Consider the following 18,121-nt stretch of genomic DNA (forward strand, 5'->3'; position numbering starts at 1 on the left):
GATGCAAGGTTTCTTCAATGTATGCAAATCAATCAATGTAATACACCACATTAATAAATTAAGGAATAAAAACCATATGATCATCTCAATAGATGCAGAAAAAGCTTTTGACAAAATTCAACACCGATTTATGATAAAAACTCTCCAGAAAATGGGCACAGAGGGAACCTACCTCAACAAAATAAAGGCCATATATGACAAACCCACAGCAAGCATCATACTCAATGGTGAAAAACTGAAAGCATTTCCACTAAGATCAGGAACAAGACAAGGATGTCCACTCTCACCACTCTTATTCAACAGTTTTGGAAGTCCTAGCCACAGCAATCAGAGAAGAAAAACAAATAAAAGGAATACAAACTGAAAAAGAAGAAGTAAAACTGTCACTGTTTGCCGATGACAAGATACTATACATAGAAAATCTAGAAAACTACTAGAACTAATCAATGAATTTGGTAAGTTACAGGATACAAAATTAATGCACATAAATCTCTGGCATTCCTATACACCAACAACGAAAAATCAGAAAGAGAAACTAAGGAAACACTCCCATTTACCATTGCAAGAAAAAGAATGTAATACCTAGGAATAAACCTGCCTAAGGAGGTGAAAGACTTGTACTCAGAAGACTATAAGACAGTGATGAAAGAAATCAAAGATGACAAAAACAGAGAGACAAATATACCATGTTCTTGGATTGGAAGAATCAATATTGTGAAAATGACTATACTACCCAAAGCAATCTACAGATTCAATGCAATCCCTACCAAACTACCAATGACATTCTTCACAGAAATAGAACAAAAAATTTTACAATTCGTATGGAAACACAAAAGACCCCGAATAGCCAAAGCAATCTTGAGAAAGAAAAACGGACTTGGAGGAATCAGTCTCCCTGACTTCAAATTATACCACAAAGCTACAATAATCAAGACAGTATGGTACTGGCACACAAACAGAAATATAGATCAATGGTACAAGACAGAATGCCTAGAGATAAACCCACGCACATATGGGCACCTAATTTACAACAAAGGAGGCAAGAACATACAATGGAGAAAAGACAGCCTCTTTCCCAGTGGTGCTGGGAAAACTGGACAGCTATATGTGAAAGAATGAAACTAGAACACTACCTAACACCATACACAAAAATAAACCCAAAATGGATTAAAGACTTAAATGTAAGACCAGACACTATAAAACTCTTAGAGGAAAACATAGGAAAAACTCTCTTTGACATAAACCTCAGCAAGATCTTTTTTGACCCACCTCCTAGAGTAATGGAAATAAAAACAAAAATAAACAAATAGGACTTAACTAAACTTAAAAGCCTTTGCACAGAAAAGGAAGCAATAAAGAAGACAAAAAGATAACCCTCAGAATGGGAGAAAATATTTGCAAATGAAACAACAGACAAAGGATTGATCTCCAAAATATACAAACAGCTCATGAAGCTCAATATCAAAAAAACAAACAATCCAGTTAAAAAATGGGCAGAATACCTAGACATTTCACCAAGGAAGACATACAGATGGCCAAGAGGCAAATGAAAAGATGCTCAACAACACTAATTATTAGAGAAATGCAAATCAAAACTAGAACGAGGCATCACTTCACACCAGTCAAAATGGCCATCATGAAAAAAATCTACAAACAACAAATGCTGGAGAGGGTGTGGAGAAAAGGGAACCCTCTTGCACTGTTGGTGGGAATGTAAATTGATAAAGCGACTATGGAGAACAGTATGGAGGTTCCTTAAAAAACTAAAAATAGAACTATCATATGACCCAGCAATCCCACTAGTGGGCATATACCCTGAGAAAACCATAATTCAAAAAGAGACATGTACCACAATGTTCACTGCAGCACTATTTACAATAGCCAGGACATGGAACCAACCTAAATGTCCATCGACAGATGAATGGATAAAGAAGATGTAGCACATATATACACTGGAATATTACTCAGGCATACAAAGAAACGAAATTGAGTTATTTGTAGTGAGGTGGATGGACCTAGAGTCTGTCATACAGAGTGAAGTAAGTCAGAAAGAGAAAAACAAATACCATATGCTAACACATATATATGGAATGTAAAAAAAAAAAAATGGTACTGCTGAACCTAGTTTCAGGGCAGGAAAAGTGATAGACATAGAAAATGGACTTGAGGACATGGGGTGGGAGGGCAAAGCTGAGGAGAAGGAAGAGTAGCATCGACATACATACACTACCAAATGTAAAATGGTTGGTGGAAGCAGCAGCATACCACAGGGAGATCAGCTCAGTGCTTTGTGATGACCTAGAAGGGTGGGATAGGGTGGATGGGAGGGAGGATCAAGAGTGGGACATGTGTATGCATGTGGCTGATTCGTTTTGTTGTGCAACAGAAACTAACACAGTATTGTGAAGCAATTATACTCCAATAAAGATCTATTAAAAAAAACAATTATACTAATGGCAAGAAAATGGAAAGATGTTTTCATTCTAAGAAAGAGCAAGGCAAGATATACTCTCTCACCACTCCTATTCAACATTTTACTGGAAGTCCTAGTTAGTGCAATAAGACAAGAAAAGGGAATAAAAGATATACAAAATGGTAAGGAATAAATAAAACTGTCTTTTTTCACACATGACATGATTGCCTATGTAAGAAATCCCAAACAACAACAAAAAAAAACAAAACACTCCTGGAACTAATAAGTAATTATGGCAAGGTTGTAGGATATGAGGTTAATATGCGAAAGTCAATCGCTTTCTTACATATTAACAATGAACAACGGATACTTGAAATAAAGACACAACACTTATATAGCACCTCCACAAAACTGAAATAGGTATAAATCTAACAAAATATGTCTAAGATCTATATTGGGAAAATTACAAAACTTTGATGAAAGAAATCAAAGAGGTAAATAAAGGGGTAGGCCATATATAATACATGGATAGGACGATTCACTACTGTCAAGATGTCAGTTCTTCCCAGCTTAGTCTATATATTCAATGCAATCCCATCAAAATTCTCACAAGAATAGCCAACACAATACTGAGAGAGAGGAATAAATTCAGAGAACTAACGCTACTTGACTTCAAGACTTACTATAAAGCTACAATAATAAAAACAGTGTGGTAGTGGGGAGAGAACAGACACATAGATCAATGGAACAGAAAAATAAGCCCAGAAATAGACTCACAAATAGTCAACTAACTTCTGACAAAAGAACAAAAACAACTCAAGAGAGAGGGGACAGTCATTTCAATAAATGGTGCTGAAACAACTGGACATCCACATGCAAAAAAAAAAAAAAAAGGAGTTTGACAGATCTTACACCTTCTACAAAAATTAACACAAAATGAATCATAGGCCTAAATGTAAAATGAAAACTATAAAACTCCTAGAAGATAATATAGAAGAAAATCTGGGTGACCGTGAGTTTACTGATGACTTTTTAGATACAGCACCAAAAGCACAAATCATGAAAGAAAAAAATGATAAGTTGGGTTTCATTAAAATTAAAAACCTTGACTCTGTGAAAGACACCATTCAGAGAATGAAACAGTAAGCCACAGACTCGGAGAAAATATTTGTAGCAAATACCTGATAAAGGACCTGAATCCAAAATATAAAAAGAACTCTTAAAACTCAACGATTAGAAAACAAACAACTCAATTAAAGTTGGCAAAAGGTCTGAACAGATACCAAAGAAGACACACAGATGGCAAAATAAGCATATGGAAAAATGCTCATTATAGGTCATTAGGGAATTACAACTTAAAACAATGAAATACCACTACCTATTAGAATGGATAAAATTCAAAACACTGACACCAAATGCTAGCAAGGATGCAGAGCAACATTCATTGCTGGTGGGAATGAAAAATAGTACAACCACTCTTACAGAACTAAACATACTCATAAAAATATACACTCTTACCACACAATCCAACAATTGCACTCATTGGTTGAAATTTTATGTCCACACAAAAAACTGCAAGTGGATGTTTATAGCAACTTTATTCATAACTGTCAAAACTTGGAAACAACCAAGATGTTCTTCAACAGGTGAATGGATAAACAACTGTACCACATCCATACAACAGAATATTATTCAGTGATAAAAGAAATGGGCTATTAAGCCATGAAAAGATTTGGAGGAACCTTAAATGCAATCTAAATGCACTTAGCAATCTAAGTGAAAGAAGCCAATCTAAAAAAGGATTTATACTGTATAATTCCAACTATATAACATTCTGGTAAAGGCAAAAACAATGAAGACAGTAAAAATATCAGTGGTTGCCAGAGGTTGGGCAGGGAGAGAGGGAGATGAGCACACATGATTTCTAGAGCAATTGAAACTATTCTATATGATACAGTAGCAGTGGAATATGTCATTATACATGGTGCAAACCCACTGGACCAGCAACACAAAAGTAAATCCTAATGTAATCTATGGACTTTAGTTAATAATAATGTATCAATATTGACTCATCAATTGTAACAAACGTACCACACTAATGCAAGATGTTAATAATAGAGGGACTTGGGGTGGGGAAGATGTGAGAGTATTGGGGAAATCTCCATACCTTTTGCTCACTTTTCTTTAAACCTAAAACTGTTCTAAGAACTAAAGTCTATTAATTAAAGGACAACAAAATAAAATGGTGGTGATAAAATCTGCAGTTGCTTTTCCAGATATGATATCTTTACTGCAATAAATAAACCCTACCCTTAGTACCTGGTAAGCAGATAATTTTTTTAAATATATGAATTGTAAAGTGGGATCCGGGTTTCTCACTTTCTAAAGGAATTTACAAATATGGAAGACAGGTCTAAAATAAATCCTGTCATGTTGTATTACATCATTATGCAGTTTAGACAGACAGGGTTTAGACAGACAGACATATATACAGAGACAGAGCAATATACCCACTTCTATAAATAAGTATAAACATGTGTGTCTTTGTAAATTTTCTGGCTCCATCTTCTGATAGGGTCTATAAACACATCAAAAAGTAATAAACATACCTAGTCCCCTAATCTTGGTTTTTAAATACCATTCTCTACTAAAAGTAATCTAGGTTTCTTGGGGGAAATGACTTACTCCAGCAGGGAAACTACAAGATGTAAACAGATTTTTTTTTTTTTTTTTTTTTTTGCATCTATGCCAGAAAGTGTAGAAATGCACTAGAGTGACTGGGGACATGTCTAAAGAATGGAGCAGCCTTACTGAAAGAAGCTCACGATGGCCAAATCTGGGACACCTTGAACACCAAAATAAAGAATAGTAATTGATAATAGAACATTGATTAAAATAAAAATCCATCAATTGATACTGATATAAGTGAACACACAACCTGGGATATTTACAAGGAATAATATTACAATATCACCATTTGGTCACCATCACAGTGATAACAAGAATGATCAACAGATGCTAAAACTAGTGTGTAAAAGTTTAATGAGAAACCAAATATTTACATAGTCTCAAAGTATCTCCACACGGTGTTTATTAATTTAAAAAGGAAAAATTGTATCTTTACAGTGGAGAAACCTGGAAACACTTTAACCATTACTTTAACCAAGATACGAAAGTTAACCTCTGCATGAAAGTCCATAGCAGCCTCATTCAAAATAGTCCAAAGTGAAAACAACCCAAATGTCCATCAACTGATGAGTGGATTAACAATATGAGGTATAGTCATACAATGGAATATTATTCAGCCATAAAAAAGAATTAAGTACAGAAATATACTACAGCATGGATGAACCCTGAAAAATTATGCTAAGTGAAAGAAGCCAGATGCAAAATGTCACATACTGTACATTCCATTTATATGAAATATTGAGAATAGGCAAATCTATAGAAACAGAAAGTAGGTTACCGGTTTCCAGGAAATGGAGGGAAAGGGTATAGGAAAGTATAGGATTTCTTTTTGCGGTGATGGAAATATTCTGGAATTATTGATGGTTGCATAACACTATGGATATACTAAAAACCACTGAATTGTACACTTGAAATGATTACAATGGAGAATTTTATGTTATATGAATTTTATTTCAGTAAAAGTTTTTTCCCCAAAAAAATTCATAGAACACATTTTAGTGATCTAAAATGCAAACTTTAGTGATCAAAATGCAAACCCTGAATCTAATCATGAGGAAACATTAGACTCACCACTTTTCTTTTTTAGTATTTCTAGAAGTATAGTTGAAATCTTTTTTTTAACTTGAAAAAACTGGAAAAAATACCAAATTTATAATTACAGTTGCAAGTTGTAAATGATAATGTTTAACATGTTCCTTATGTGTTAAAACATATTGTGCTCTTATTATTGTGTTTTAAAGAAACACAATAATAGAGAAAACGACTTCAACAATAGGACAAGAAAATTTGAGGTCTCTACTATCACAGAAAACCCTTGACAGAGAAGAAAAAAATGAAGATGTGGGCTCCTACTACAAGCTCTACAAACATATATGTGCAAAAAACATTATGAGACACCTCATCTAACAAGACTAACAAATCAAGACCATAATGGCCCTGGTACTCAAAATCATTACAGCAAATTAAAAGTCTCTTAGCAAAGGATAATACAGTACTAATTAATAAAACATCCTAACAATACAAAAGGAATCATTTTTGAGAAATGGGAATTCCTATAAATACAGGATGTTTTAGATAGTGCTTCAGTGGTACTATATTAATTCTGTACTTTAAAAAATCTTTGCAATCACATATACTTGAAATATGTTTTCATATTAATGCTAATCTGGTTACATGAAATGATTTCTTCTAGCTTCTTAAATTTGGTATAATGAGAATTATTTTTACATTAAAGTATTCAAAGCTAGTTTATTAAACTATCAAGTTTTTGTGATTTCTTAAAAATGTAGCTGTCAGAGGTTTTGGAAAATGATATAAGACAATTTTATAAATATGTTATTAGTTACTTATATTCTACTAAATACTGATGAACACGCTATTCATGATGTTTATCCTTGACAATTTCTCTGCATAATGAGTGTCTGAAATATAGTATATATGTATACTATATTTGTACTGCATACATATATGCATTTGTTGAATATATAACTAAAATAACTATTTCATAGGATATATACATTACATATGGGTGTGTGAATGTATTCAAATTTAGGAGAAACTGTCAAAACGTTTTTCAAATGCTTCTACTGGTTTATACACACTTGGATTATCAATATTGTAAATTTTAACCATTTAAGTGGATGTGTAGTGGTACCTGAATTTAAATTACCCTGTGGCTAATAAGGTTGAGCAACTTTTAAAATGCGTTTTGGTCATTTGGATATCCTTTTGTTCAAGTCGCTTGCCCATTTTCTCTTGAGTCATCTGATTATTTTCTTGTTGATCTGTAGTACTTCTCTACATATTCGGAAATAGAGACCTTTGTTGACTTTATGTGTTGCAAATATCTCCTACACTGCAGCTTGCCTTTTCACCTTCTTAGTGATATTTTTTAGACATACACAGTTCAGTCTATCATTTTTCCTTTATTAAGAGTATTATTCAAATACTATTTTTAAAGTCTTTCTTTGCCAATAAAAGCAAAGATGTTTACCCGTTATCTTCTACAATATTTATTATTTTACATTCCATACTTAGATTTACAATTGATCTGAAACTAATTTGTGTACGATTTGAAGCAGGGCCCCAAATTCATTTCTTTCAATTGTATACCAATTGGCCCAGAATAATTTATTGAAAAAACGACTCTGTAGTGCCGACTTTGTTACACTAAGTGCCAATAAATGTGTAGGTCTGTCTGGGGAACTCCTATTTGCTACAATGGTCTATGTCGCTATCTTTGCAGCAACACTTAATTACTGTAGCTTCGAATTCATGAAATCTAGTAGAGAAGTCTTCCAGCTTTGTTCTTCTAAAAGTTTTGGTTTAGCTATGATTGGTCTTTCGCATTTTCATATAAATTTTTAAATAAGCATGTCCATTTCTATAAGAAAAATACTTTCTGCAATTTTGTTTTGGGATTACATTAAATCTAAACATCAATTTGGGCAGAATAGGTATCTCTACAACATTGTTTCAATTAATTATCATTATGTATCTTCCATTTATTTAGGTCTTCAATTTCTCACATGGTTTTTGAGTTTTCTATGGAAAGATCCTGTGTATATGTCATTAAATTTACATCTCAGGTTGTTGATGTTCTGATGATAAACTGTACTGCTTTTATGGTATTGCTTTTAAATTGTATTTAAAATTGTATTGCTTTTAAATCATCATTTTCTAATTGTTCCTGGTATACAGAATTATATTGGATTGGTTTTCTTTATATTGACCTTATATCAAGCAACCTATTACCCATATATCTTTTATACTTTGTTATTCCCTTTAACTTTAATTGTATTATTGCACTGGCTGGAAATGCCAATACAATGTTGAATAGAAACACTGATAGTAGCCACTCTTATTCATTCCTAAACTTAAAGGAAAATTTTTCAACATTACACTATAATGTTTGCAATAAAGTTTTTCTATTGGTTTGTACGTTTTACCACACAAATAGTTTGCTTCTATTCCTATTGTATTTGAGTTTTCATCATGAATACTTGTTAAATTTTATCTCAATTTTCCTTTGCAACATTTGAGAAGATTATATGCCTTCACTTCTTTATTCTTTTAATGTGTTAATTACTCTGATTTTATGAATTTTTAATTTACCTTATTTTCTTAGAGTGAACCCAAATGATGTATAAATACTTTTATACTTTTTGTATATTTTCTAAGCAGCATAGAGCTAGGTTTTATTTTTATACCCAGTCCAAAAATCTTTAGCTTTTGACTGGAATATTTGTCTCCTACATTCAGTGTAACTGGAATATTTACTTCCTCACATTTAGTACAATTATGACATATTTGGAGTTAAATATACCATCTTCCTTTATATTTCTCCCAACTTTACTTTGTTCCCTTTCTATTCCTTTCTTGTTTTCTTCCAAATGCATTAAGTACTATTCTCATTTTTCCCTTTACTTACCTGTTGGATATACAGTGTTTTACTTTTATTTTTTGTTGTTACCTAATGATTACAATATAAATCCTTAACTATTAATGTCTACTATAAATTAGTTTTTTATCAATTCCCATATGATACAAGGACCTTAGTAACATTGAACACCATTTACCCTTCTTCCTGATTTATGTGCTGCTATTATCATCCATTTAAATTTTGTATATATTTAAGCCTCTATTACTATTATAGTATTATATAATAAATAATCACTTAGATATACCCTTTCCATTTCTCTCTTCCTTCTAGTATCTAGGATCATTTTTCTTCGACTTCAATATTTTGAAGATCTATTTAGCATTTTCTTTATTTATTTAGTGTTTGCTGTATTGCAGGTCTGCTGCTGTCAAATTCATCTTGTTTTTCTGAAAAGTCCATGTTTTCCTTCCATTTTTTAAGGGTTTTTCACTGGGTGAAGAACTTTGGACTGATATTTTCCTTCAGCCATTTGAAGACACCATGTCTTCTAGATTCCAGTTTTTCAGTTAAAAAACCAGTTGTCAGTCTTAGTGTTGCTTCTTTAAAGAGAATATGCGTTTTTCCCCTCTGGCTGCTTTTCTAATTCTATTTGGGTTTTCATAAGTTTTACAGTGATATTTCTAGGTGTAAGTTTCTTTGTACTCACCCCCTTGGTACTCAAGGAATTTCTTCAATTTGTAGCTAGCTATCCTTTGTCACTTTTGAAAATTCTCAGTCATTTAAGACTTCAAACAGTGCTCCACATTATCTTCTCAATCCTCTTCTTCTGGACCTCAATTATATGCATGTTAGAACATTTCCACAAGTCCCTTATATTTCTTTCCCTGTTTTATTTTTCATTCTTTGTCTTTCTTTATTTCAACATGGGTATTTCCTTCTGACCCATCTTCCATTTCATTAATCCCCCCTCAGCTGTGTCTAACCTGCTGTAAACATATCCAAAGAATTCTTAATTCATTTAATCTACTTTCCATTTCTATAATTTCCATTTCATTCTTTAGTAAAAGTTTCCAGTTGTCTGTTAATATTTTCCTACCTTACATTTTAATTCCTTCATCATAAAATCCTAATTATTTTAAAATTTCTGTCTGAAAATGCCATTATCCTATAGGTATATTTCAAATGGCTGGGTTGTTCATGGCTTTTCTTTCCCTAAACCTTATTATTTTTTGTTTTGTAACAAATATTGTATATGAAATAATTTGAGGCTCTGTATGATATTGTCTTCCTCAAGAGAGGATTTACTTTTGCTCTGCCACGAGTTAGACTATGGGCAGAGCACCAAAACCAATGAAAGACCATGATGATTCAAAGATAAGTTTATACTCACTCATAGGTTTAGAACTTCAGGAACCAGACTACATTGTGAAGTGTGTAACAAGACTCCTATTCCTTGGCACACCTAGAAATCCATTTTGGTCCCCTATATTGATTGACGAAAGCTCTGCTCAGTTTCTCAAGCAGTTTTCAGGATTTATAATTGTCTCAAGGACAAAAGTTGTGCAAAATGCCAATCATACCTCCCTTTTCATTCTATCTCTCCTTAATCTTGACCAACAAATAGGGCTGTCTTTATAGTCCTATGATGCCTTAAAAAGATGTAACTCCTAATTTTTCTCAGTGGAAATAGTAGTCCAGGATAATCCATTTCCCCATTGAAAAAGAATTTCTCTAAACACACATTTACTAATAGCTCAGCAAGGTAGCCTATCTACTAAAATATAATACTGCATTTTATTAAACTAAAAAAATGAAAATTAGGAAAATTACCCAAAGGAAAAGTCTTCATTTTTTTAATTTCATCTTCCTTTTTTTAAATAAAGTGTAAATTAGAATATATGTTTGAAAGTGACAGTGAAGAGGACAGAACAAATCACAATTTGGTGGAAAACTGTATTTCATTTAAACACATAAAGTAATTTCATATAAGTTTAAAAGAATGTTTAGTGTTTAAAAACAAAAAGGGGGTCACTTCCCAGGCCCTACAAAAGAAAATGAGTACAATAAAAATTCTATTTTAAAACTTGTATACCTAGAAAAATCAGTAAGCAATTCACTAAATAGAAAACATGAGTGCAAATGAACACATAAAAATATGCTATTCACTATAGCAATCAGGGTATGCACATTAAAATATCAGTACAATACCATTCACATCCACTGCACTGGCAAAAGGAAAATATCCTCATAATTACCAAGCATTGGTGAGACTACGAAGAAACAAGGACACTTATACCCTGCTGGTGGAAGTGTACATTATCACAGTGACTTGAGAAGCAATTAGGCAACAGGTAGTAAAGTTAAGGATGTGAATATCCTCACATACAGCAATTTCACTTTTAGGTATGTACCCTAGAGAAACTCTGGCATATGTGAAATGACCAGTACAAGATGTACAACGTATTTCTGCCCAATCTACTCACCAAGTCTTAGTGTTAACTTCATACTTATAAAGGTCATCTACCAATCCATATTTGTTGCCTGGTAATGCTTTATAGCCTCCATGAACATAAATGGACTTTGTTATTTCATCATACACACTGGTATGGCCATATCCACCTTGAACAATAGCTCCTTTAGTTTCCGGAACAAGCCAAGTGTTTGATGCTGTAAGAGAAAGAAGATAAATCATGAACTCAAATAGTATTTAGAAATAAAACTAATATACCACCAAACTACCAACAAGTTCATTCTCATACCACATTTTATGAGTAAAGTATACCTAATAATCATTTAATTAAAAAACATTATTAAATATGTGCTAGGTGGCTAAGAATCTGCCTGCCAATGCAGGGCACATGGGTTCAATCCCTGGTCTGGGAAAATCCCACATGCCACGGAGCAACTAAGCCCATGTGCCACAACTACTGAGCCTGCACTCTAGAGTCCGTGAGACACAACTATTGAGCCCACGTGCCACAACTACTGAAGCCCGTGTGCCTAGAGCCCATGCTCTGCAACAAGAGAAGCCACCACAATGAGAAGCCCGCGCACCACAACAAAGAGCCAACGCATCCAAAATAAATAAATAAATTTATTTTAAAAATAAATAAATATGTGCTAGTTAGTTACTATGTTGGGTGCTAGGGATTGAAGGTAAGTAAGACTGGTCTTTTTGCAAATTTTAATTAAACTCTGAAATATTGAAAATACCTAATTTTTGTATGTGAGAGAGAAAATGAAAACTTTATTCTCACATACATTTCTGTATTTGTAAACAAACCTGAAAAAAAAGACTTAACAAATAGTTTATGAGAGCCTATTATGTCACAGGCTCTGAGTTTAGTCACTGATATTACAAAGACTAAAATTAAGATATGACTCTTGCCCTTAACAATTTTTAGCACTCTGCTGGTCTTTTATCTCTTGGTTATGAGTCCCACTGTCCCTTCTAAGAGTGCTTTGTATTATTGATAAAAACCTAAAAATTAAATTTCCAAGACTTGCTGACAGATGTGTTACCATCAGGTTCCACCAATGAAAGTACTGGGGAGAGCTTAGAAGGCAAAAGGAAGAAAGATTCTGCTTTCTTCTCTAACAGAAGGAACAGGTAGGTGACTACAGTAGGTAACGGCAGTGGTGGTTTTATAGCAACAGCAGCAGGGGTACCACCTGCGCAGTGGCAGCAGTAGCACCTACAGTAAGTAGCTCAATTACAGATGTGGTCCTAAGCTCCAGCCTTGGTATGTAGCAGCTCCAGATTTCTGGGCGATCCCCTCATTTTGGTGTCTCTAGTATTTTGGTAATTAACTCCCTATATTAAGTTCCCATTCTGCTTGATATATCTAGAAGGGACTCTTATCTCTATGGCAAATTCACTAAAACAAGCCCCAATCATATGAAAGACATGTTTTTAAAAATAAGATGAAAATACACATCTCCTTGGCCATAAGAAATTTAGATTATAAAGAGCAACTCTACAGAAATCTATTATTAGTCTTTAAATATCCACCCAGACCACACTTCCATCTTCCCCCTAACTTTTCACCTCAACTTTGTCATACTAGACAACTCACTGAAAATACTCAAAGCAAATAACAGAAAATAAAGATGATACTTAAAAATTCTTCACACTTACACAATTTTAAGGTAGTGTAGAATGTGATACTTCAACAGTCATAAAAGTAGTCATAAAAGAAGTATAAAAGAAGTATCAAAAAGGGTTGTTAAAGCCAATTTTACTTAGAGAAAACTAAACATATTTGAAGAAATTTCAGAGTACTCTTGCAACTAATGGGCATTACATTTTGGAAGTAATTTCCAAAGAATGAAGTTAATAATAACTTAGGAACAATTTCTTTAATATACTTCAAACACTTATTAAAGCCATATATATATATATATATATTTAGCCAAACTGAAGGTTTTTATGTTTTTATTCACTCTCTTTTTAACAAAAAAAGATAAATATACTTCTTATCAAAAAATATTGTAGCAATAAAACGTTGTATAATGCAAAAGTGAATGTTACCTTCTGCTCTAGCCCACTATCTAGAGGTATTTTTCACAAATTGTTATGTTCAGAATATTTTCAAACTATAATTCTGAATATTTTATTACAATATACAAAACAAATGTATATGACTTGCATGTACATACATACCTGTAAATATCTGTACCAAAAAATCATGCTATTTTACAACTATTTTTTCACTTAACATCTGGGACATCTTTTCAGGTCCCATTTTTCATTTTTTATCAGCTAAATTCCATTGTATTGATGATACATAACTTATTTAAGTAACTCTACATTGTGACTCATTTAGGTTTCAATTTGTTCTTAAAAACAATGATGGCATAAACTAAAAGTTGCTCTGGATCCACTTTAACAGACCTCAGAAGCAATCCCCCAAAATGCTTACACTGGAAGCTTAACCCCATGTTAGTACAAAGTCCAACACTCTTTAAAGGAATACAGCAAAGTCCAGCAGCCAACAAGGTAAAAACATACAATGCTCAAAATGCATTAAAAAATTAACAGGCACAGAGGGCAAAGAAAATATGACCCATAACAAGAAGAAAAATCAATCAATAGAGACAGAAATAACAAGGACGACAGAATTAAAAGCTATTGTAAAAAAGCTATTGTAAATATACTCAAATATGTTCAATAATGTTACAGAAAACATGAACATGATAAGGGAAAAATGGAAGATAAAAAAGACTCAAACAGAACTCCTGGAAATGAAAAATACATTGTATAGAATTAACACAAGGTTAGATACTCTGGGAGAAAAGAACAATGAATTTAAAATATAGAAATAGAAACTATCCAAAATGAAGCACAGAAAAAAACAAACAAAAACCCTGAAAAAAAATGAACAGAATATCAGGGACCTGTATGACAATGTCAAGTAGTCTAATCTACTATGATAGAAGTCCAAGAAGTGTGGTGGTAAGGTAGACAGAAATGATGTTTGAAAAAATAGTTTCTCAAATTTAATGAAATCTATAAATCCACAAAACAAAGAAGGTCAATGGTATACAAGCAGGAGAAAAAAAAAAAGAAACCCACGCCAAGGAATAGCATGAAGTGATTAAGATGCACAAGCAGAACAAAAATAAGAATGCCACTTGACTTCTCAACAGAAAGCATGCAAGTCAGAAGACAGTGAAGTTACACTTTTAAACTACTGAGAATGATTAACCCAGAATTCTATACCAAAAAATAACTATCAAAGTAGAATTCTATATCCCACAAAATATTTTCCAAAAGTGAAAGTAAAACAAAACCTTTTTCAGATAAAGGAAAAAAAAACCCACAGAGAGAATATATTATTGCAGACTTGCCCTATAAAAAAGTGACCAAAATAAGTTTAAGCTGAATGAAAATGATACTTGAAACCAGCCAGAATCTGGATTTATAGAGATGAATGAGGAGTATAGGAAATATCTGATATGTGGGTAGGTATTAAAGGTGTCATTTCTCATCTTCCCTCTCAGTACCTGATAATTAAGTGTCCAAAACAAAAAGTATAACAATTTTGTTATGGTCTTCATAACATACGAGATATGATATTAAAAGAGGGAAATGCAGGGATACTAGTCTGAGTTTCTGACACTATATGTGAAGTGGTAGAACATTAATTAAAGGTAGAATCTGAAAAGATAAATAAGCATACTGTAAACTCTAGAGTAACCTCTACAAAAGTAAAATTTAAAAGTACTTATTAATAGTCCCACAGATTCAAGAAGCTGAGCAAACCATGAATAGGATAAATTCAAAGAAATTCACACCACAATGAAATCGCTGAAAACTAAAAGTGCAGAAAACATCTCAGAAGCAGCTACAGAAAAATAACAAATTACCTATAGGGGAACAACAGTTAATGACTATGATTTTATCCTAAGAAACCATGCAGGAGAGAAGGAAGTGCTGAAAAATAACTATAACTATAAAAATAACTATAACTCAGGATTCTATACCTAGCAAAAATATTCTTTAGTGATGAACATAAAATGAATAGATTCTCAGATGTAAAAAGAATTAAGCTGATCCACTGCCAGCAGACCTACTCTAAAGGAAATACTAAAATAAGTTCTTCAGGCAGAAACGACAACAGAAGGAAACTGGGACTGAAAGAGGACAATTTATCATTAGAACCAACAATTCTAATTGTGTAAACACCCAGTAACAGAACATCTAAATGAGTGAAATATACATGTAAAATAGATAACCAACAAGGACCTACTGTATATAGCACAGGGAACTACACTCAATATTTTGTAAGAACCTATTAGGGAAAAGAATCTGAAAAAAATAGATATATATGTATACATAACTGAATCTCTTTGCTCTATCCCTGAAACTAACACAACACTGCAAATAACTATACTTCAATTAAAATTAATTAATTTTAATTATATAGTAAAAAATTAAAAATAAGTAAATGAGTGAAGCAAAAACTAATAGAACTTAAAAATGAAACAGATATATCCATAATCATAACTGGAAGTTTCTATACTGGTTTTTCAAGAACTAAGAAAAATACTGAACAGAATATCAATAACGATATAGAAGACGTGAATAACTCCATCAACCATAATATAATTGGCGTTTATAGAACACCCCAACCAACTAGAGCAGAATGCAGATCTTTTCAAATTCACATGTAACATTCACCAACGTAGACCATATTCTGGGTCAGAAAATAAGACTCAAGAAAAATTTTAACTGTAAAAAACATAGTCTTTGACAATAATAGAATTAAACAAGAAATAATGGCAAGAAAGATATCGGGAAAATCTTCATATATTTGAATCAAACAAAATACTACTAAACAACCCAGGAGCCAAAGGAAAAAAACACACACAAAAAAATAGAAAACATTTTGAACTAAATGGAAACAAAAAATGCAACATTTCAAAATGTGTGGGATACAGCTAAAGCAGTACTTAAAGCAGTCATTCTCAACAGTGGTTCCCTAAAGCATCAATTGGCATTACCTGGAAGCTTTTTAAAAATGCAAATTCCCTGGCACCAATCCTGACATAATCAATAAGAAAATCAGGGATTAGGGCACAGCAATCTATTTTAACAACCTTCTAGGTGATTCCTATGCATCAAGTGTGAGAACTACTGGCTTAGAAGGAAATTTATAATGATACTTATATTTTTAAAAAGAAGAAAAAGGGCTTCCCTGGTGGCGCAGTGGTTGAGAGTCCACCTGCTGATGCAGGGGACACGGGTTCGTGCCCCAGTCCGGGAAGATCCCACATGCCATGAAGCGGCTAGGCCCGTGAGCCATGGCCGCTGAGCCTGCGCGTCCGGAGCCTGTGCTCCGCAACGGGAGAGGCCACAACAGTGAGAGGCCCGCGTACCACAAAAAAAAAAAAAAAAAAGAAGAAAAAGGTCTCAATCTCAATTCAATGATCTATTCTTCCATCTTAAGAAAACAGTAAAACAAGAGCAAATAAAACTCAAAGAAGAAAAGAAATGTAACAAAGCATTAATCAGTATGATAGAAAACAGGAAACAAAAGCTAGTTATTTGAAAAGGTCAATGAAATTGATTAACCTATTAATCTCTAGTCAGACAAGAAAAATAGGACACACGTAACTCATATCAGATATAAGAGGAGATACCACTACAGATTTCACAAATATTAAGTATAAGGGAATATAATGAACAGCTTTATGCCAATAAGTTTAACATCTTAAATGATATGGACATATTACTTAAAAACACAAACTACCAAATCTCATTCAAAAAGAAATTGATAATTTGAATATTGCTAACAGTTATTAACGAAAATAAATGCCATAGTCAAAATCTTTCCTACAAAGAAAGCTTCTGGGCCAGATAGTTTCACGGGTGAACTCTACCAAACATTTAAGAAAGAAATAGTACCAATTCTACACAAACTCTTACAGAAAATAGAATAGAAACACTCCCCAAATTTAACACTCCCCATTTTACCACTCCCCAAATCATTTTACCATTACAGCCTGGAAAAGCAGACAAAGACATTACAAGAAAAGTAAACTATAGTCCAATATCTCTTATGAGCATAAACATAAAAATCCTTAATAAAATTTTTGCAAATCAATTCTAGCAGTATATGAAAAGGGTAATACATTATGGCCAAGTGGGATTTATCCAAGAATGCAATAGTGGCTTAACATCTGAAAGTCAGTGTCATTCACCATATTAAGAAATCAAAGAAAATAAAAGAACAAATGATCTTCTCAATAGATGCAGAAAATTATTTAACAAAATTTAACATTATTCATGAAAAATACTCAGCAAACTAGGAATAAAAGCGAATTTCCTCCACCTGATAAAAGGCATTAAAAAACATACCGCTAATGTAATACTACAGTAATTAAAAGACTGGAGCTTTCCCTCCTAAAATATGAAAAAAAAGACAGCAATATCTGCTCTCACTACCTCTACTCAATATTGTACCAGAGATCCTAGCAGTATAATAATAAAAGGTATATAGATTGAAAAGGAAGAAGAATGTTTATTAGCATGAGCGTAACACATGATCATCTATAGAGAAAATAAGAAAGAATCTACCAAAAAGCTACAAGGAATAGTAAGTGTGTTCAGCAAAGTTGTAGGGTGCCAAATG

At 32.8% G+C, this 18,121-nt stretch overlaps 1 protein-coding gene across 2 annotated transcripts in view; it reads right to left on the reverse strand.

Moving 5' to 3' along the window:
* ATRNL1 (attractin like 1) overlaps positions 1-18,121 on the reverse strand; it is a 682,506-nt gene that overhangs the window by 579,811 nt on the left and 84,574 nt on the right. For both annotated transcript variants that reach the window (XM_067709302.1, XM_067709301.1), the window contains exon 9: positions 11,468-11,651. In XM_067709302.1, the coding sequence (XP_067565403.1) occupies positions 11,468-11,651 (184 nt within the window). The remainder of the gene's footprint in view (positions 1-11,467; positions 11,652-18,121) is intronic.

The sequence above is a fragment of the Pseudorca crassidens genome, chromosome 16, assembly GCF_039906515.1.
Source record: "Pseudorca crassidens isolate mPseCra1 chromosome 16, mPseCra1.hap1, whole genome shotgun sequence".
NCBI lineage: Eukaryota > Metazoa > Chordata > Mammalia > Artiodactyla > Delphinidae > Pseudorca > Pseudorca crassidens.